The sequence below is a fragment of the Gavialis gangeticus genome, unplaced genomic scaffold (assembly GCF_001723915.1).
Source record: "Gavialis gangeticus isolate Ggan-Ray unplaced genomic scaffold, GavGan_comp1, whole genome shotgun sequence".
Lineage (NCBI taxonomy): Eukaryota > Metazoa > Chordata > Crocodylia > Gavialidae > Gavialis > Gavialis gangeticus.
Genome location: NW_017728993.1, coordinates 81,874,907 through 81,879,700, shown reverse-complemented (window position 1 = coordinate 81,879,700; position 4,794 = coordinate 81,874,907). Strand labels below are relative to the sequence as shown.

The window sequence follows — 4,794 nt, the reverse complement described above, 5'->3', positions numbered from 1 at the left end:
GAAGGAGGTCAGGCAGGCAGAAATCCCCTGTACGTGTGTGCGCTCACGCATGCACATAGCCTCCAGGCAGCCTGGAGAGCAGCTCCCACAGGTAAGTCTGGCAGAGGGGAGGGGGGATTGAGGCCCCCATTGGGAGGGAGTTTGGCAGAGCTGGGGCTGCTGCCCAGCCAAGGTGGTGCATTTGCAGCCATAGGGCACTGGCGGGGAGCAGAATGGAATCACAAGCAGCTTGTCTGCACTTCTGGGGAGGCCCTGGGGGGCACATACCCCCAGATCTGTGCATGGGGTGGAGGCAGGCTGCCCTCCCCCTGGGGCCTACTCAGCCCAATGGGTGGGGCCCAGTGTGGCAGAGCAGAAAGCAGCCAAGCAGGAAAACTCTTCGCTGCTACAAGCATCACACCACCTTGGTGAAGTACCCCCTTCCCACCCATCATCAGAGGGGGTGGTAGCACAAAGTTGTGCCACCTGCTGCTGCCAGGTGAGCACGGGGGCACTTTGCCAGGGCAGCACAGAGCTTGCAGCAGCAAGGAGCTTCCCCACCCAGCCCTGCCCTGCCCTGCCAAGTTCCTCCCACTGGGCAACAGAGGCCCCAGGGGGAGGGCAGCAGGGCAGGGAGCCCTAGCCCGCCCCACCACGGGCTCTGCTCTGGACACGCTACCCAGGTGGGAGGGGGAGCCAGGCTCCATGGATGGAAGCTGGGGCTCAGGTGCTGATGTGGGAGACAGGGGGCTGTGGACGCGGGTCCATAGCCCTGTAGTCCTGGAAGCTGGGGGCCCCCCTTTGGCAGGGCTGGAAGGGGTGAGGGGACTGTGGGGCACCAACAGGGCTGGGGGGGCTGTGGCTTGGGAGTAAGAGGCCTGGACTTGCATCCTAGCAAGCTAAGGGGGCAGAGGGAGCTCTGAAATTCCATAATAAAAACCCAAAATCAAATTTATAAGTACTTAGAATTTTTTTTATAGTGATTGAGGCACTAGTAGGCTTCCAAATTGCTTTAAAATTGTAAATATATCAATAAAATATTGTGTTCAATAGATAGATAGACAGACAGATAGTAGGGCTGTGCAAAATGTCGCTGCATGTTTTGTTTTGAAGCTGTTTCAATGCGTTTTGAGCATGAAACAGTGAAATTGAAACCAAACAAAAACCATCGAAACAACCTTGAAACAAAATGAGGGCACTCGAAATGTTTTGGAAGTTTTGAAATGTTTCAAGTTTCAAAGCAGCCCGGTGGTGGAAGGCAGGGGAGAGCCAGGGCTGCACTCTGAGCAACTCCACAGCCCAGCGGGGAGTGCAGCCCCAGCTCTGCCCACCTCCCGCCACCGGACTGCATTCCATGGGGCTGGTAAAGCCAATCAGAGCACAGCCTGGTGGCAGGAGACGGGCAGAGCCAGGGCTGCACTCTGATTGGAGAGTACCACCGGCTCTGCCTGCCTCCTGGGACTGGGCTGAGCTCCATGGAACTGGGCACGGGCTGCACCAAGTGCTGGTTCCAGGCAGCAGCGGCAGCCTCCTGTCACCTGGCACAGATCTGGAGACCCGCACCCCCAGAAGGAGTCTGGTACAGCCCTGCAGCCCTCCGGGTGTGTAATCCCCCAGATCTGTGCGCCGAATGACAGGAGCCTGCCGATGCCAGTAAGTCTCACAAATTTTTCTTTCAAGACTTTGAGGTGCAGGTTCCGAGAAACCTCTGCACCTATCTCCTTAAAACTTGGCAGGCTTCATGCCCTCAGAAGGGGCTCCCATCCCAGCAATCTGCATCCGAATCAAGCAACAAATGACAATGTTTTATGTATTTTCATGATTCCCCATTGTAGCTTATGGGCAAAACGTCGAAACCAGTCGAAACAGCTTCAATGAAATGAAATGGGACAGTGCTTCGAAACAGAATGAAACGACAAAACAAAACACTGTCCCTTCGAAATGGCAAAATGAAACGATGGTGTTTCGAGCAGCCCTAGTATATAGCTAGATAGTGCCATTTCATTTTAAACATGGATTTGGGGGTTTAAATCAGAGAATTTTTAATTTTTATCAGAGAATTTGTGATTTTTAAACAGAGAAGCCCAGGATCCCTGTTAATTAGGATGCCAATTGCTACCAAACTTCAGTGTTCAGCACCTCTGAATCAGGCTACTTTTATTTAGGTGTCCAAATAGCGTTGTAGAAACTAAACATTAGTTAAGTTTAAAAACCTTGGGTCTGAATGAGTAGTGAAAACTCATATTACTTTCGTAAAACTGAACCAATTGATTCTTATCTGCTTTTGACTTATTTTTTAGGCTGTTTCTTCTTATGGGTTCACATATTACAAGTTTAAATTCTTTTTAAATGGCTTTTTTTTTTTTTTTTTTTTTTAAAAAAAAAGGGAACAAAAACTGATCAAAAAGCAGAGTGAAGTAATATTTTGCTAGTGGCAACAAAGCAACTATACATGTTCCAAAATGTCTCAAACTGACAAAAGGGTGTGGTTTGTTTCAAGTATTTACAGTATTTAGAGCATTAAAGCCTATGCAGCTGAACGCCAGTAATAATTGCAGCACAACTCCAAACCTGCTTTTGCCAAACACGTAGCTCTGCCAGGATCTATGATGGCACTAAGCTGCTCCACTATATAATGTTGTACACAAATTATTCTCAGGTATCCACATTAAAAAACAAACAAACGAACAAAAAAAACTACCACACATTGTATAATCCATAACTTGGTTTGACACCATATACTATTACCATCCACATTATAACTCTCTAGCGATTAAATTGTGAAAAGAAATATGTAAAGAACAAAAACATAATTACTGTAAAAATTATGCCAAAAATTCTCACATCATTAAATAGGTCTTCTGTTTAGTACCATTATATATTTTATTCAGACAAATAATTACTCTCCAGAGGAGGTACTCACCCAGTTGAGCATACAGGTTGTAAATAAACCTTTAATTTGTCCTTAAGAACGTTGTCAATGATTCTCTAACAATATCTGATATAAGCTACAGTGAAATAATGTCCCTTTAAAAGTCCATGTAAACTCTGCACTCTTTCTGAAGAGCAGCTTTTCAGAATACCCTTTAGAAATGCTGAGAGCACTTTGCAGGATTAGACCCTAAGATTTACAAATAGCTGCTTGTCTTTTTATTTGGTTTGATTTTCAAACAGAAGACTGCAAAAGGGTGGGGGATCTGTTAACCATAAGCCCAGAGGCCTTTCAGTATGCAAACAAAACAGTGCAAGTACTGCTCATAAAAACAGAAGTTCAAAAAAAAAAAAAGAATCAGAGTTCTGTCAGACAACTAACTATAGCTTTGAGAAGACTCAAGCAGCTCATTTAGACATGCAAGATTTTAGGATCCCGGTGAAAAAAATACAGGCAATATACTTATACTTGCAATCTTGCAACGATGATCATGATACACCATGATGGTACAACTTGAAGCTTTTTATCCCCATTTTTAATTCAAATGGTGAATTATTAAAAAAAAAAAAAAGACACAAAACAAAACAAACCTGAGTCCATATGTCTAGAGCTTCTTCGAATTCCATTAGTTGGTTTCTACATAGCAAAAACACAAATAAAGAGTCATGAATAAACTGGTTTCTGTTTGTGAATGCCATGTTCTTTACATTTTGGTAATCTACCAGATAATCTGATTTTTTTTTAAACATTCTTTTCTATTCTAAAGTTATCTTTACCTGTCAGAAATAGTATACTTTGAAAATTATTTTTAGGGTTATCGATTGTAATAAACTATTTTATAGTAAAAAACTACACTTTGGCGCGGTCTGCCTCTGGGGAAGTTTAAGACAAGAAATGCAGTGACACAGCATGTAAAAGAAGGCACTGTTGTAACAGGAGGGGGGGGGGGGCGCTTTATGCTGTTCCTGCTTCATACCAAGGCTGGTGAGGCTGTTAGAAATACCGATACTGAGACCCTCTCTGAAAGGAGCATTAAATTGGAAAACCTCCCGTGAAATACTAAACTATTCTATTTTTAAGGTACACACAATATTCAACATCCAAAGTACCCCACAAGCTTGAGGTTTATTTATATGCAAGTTCTGATTTGTAGCTGTTTCACAGCTCTCCACATTAAAGTAGGCCCCCAAGAACCTTAGTGAAGAATATACTGCCTCAAACTTGTTTCAACTAGTAGCTTGCATGAGGGCTCATGCAATCACAGGGCATTTTTTTCCTGAGCCAAGTAGAAAAAAACAACAGATGTAGAACAAAGGGTACAATTATTTTCCTCAGAATATTTGCAGAGTCCTACTGGTATAGGATAAGCAATGAAGAAAGCCAGAATGATGCATCCCTGAGCATAGCCAAATTACTTAGCACTATAACACGCTGACAGCTTTGAAGACAATTTTGAGTTTTTGAGTCTTGGGCTATTTACAACCATAACGGAGAGAAAAATCACTGCTTTCAGCTGCAATGAGAAAAGAGGACACTATACTTCCCCAAATCCTAGATAACTTTAAGATAACCTCCCAATAATAAAATTCTATCATGGAAAATTATAAATTTATTACAATTTTACGTGGCTAAAATCTAATTATTGGAGGGTTGTCTTAAATTTATACCCAAACCACTGCCCCTTAACCCCCCTGTCCCTATACCTGCCCTCAAAACCTGCTGCCCTGCCTGCCACTTGCTCCCCAACCCATCTGCCACCTGCCCCTGCTGTCTGTTCCCCCACCCCTTGCCCCACTCATGCTTGTGCCTGACCCCTTGCTCCCCATCACTCTGGTGCTTTCCTTCCCACCACATGCAAAGTAACAGGGGGCGGGGGGGGGGGG

General features: G+C 44.3%; 1 protein-coding gene across 1 annotated transcript in view; it reads right to left on the bottom strand.

The window, feature by feature from the left end:
* The window catches only part of VAV3 (vav guanine nucleotide exchange factor 3), a 398,006-nt gene that overhangs the window by 110,595 nt on the left and 282,617 nt on the right, over positions 1-4,794 (bottom strand). The window contains exon 19 of the mRNA XM_019502081.1: positions 3,502-3,547. Within this exon, the coding sequence (XP_019357626.1) occupies positions 3,502-3,547 (46 nt within the window). The remainder of the gene's footprint in view (positions 1-3,501; positions 3,548-4,794) is intronic.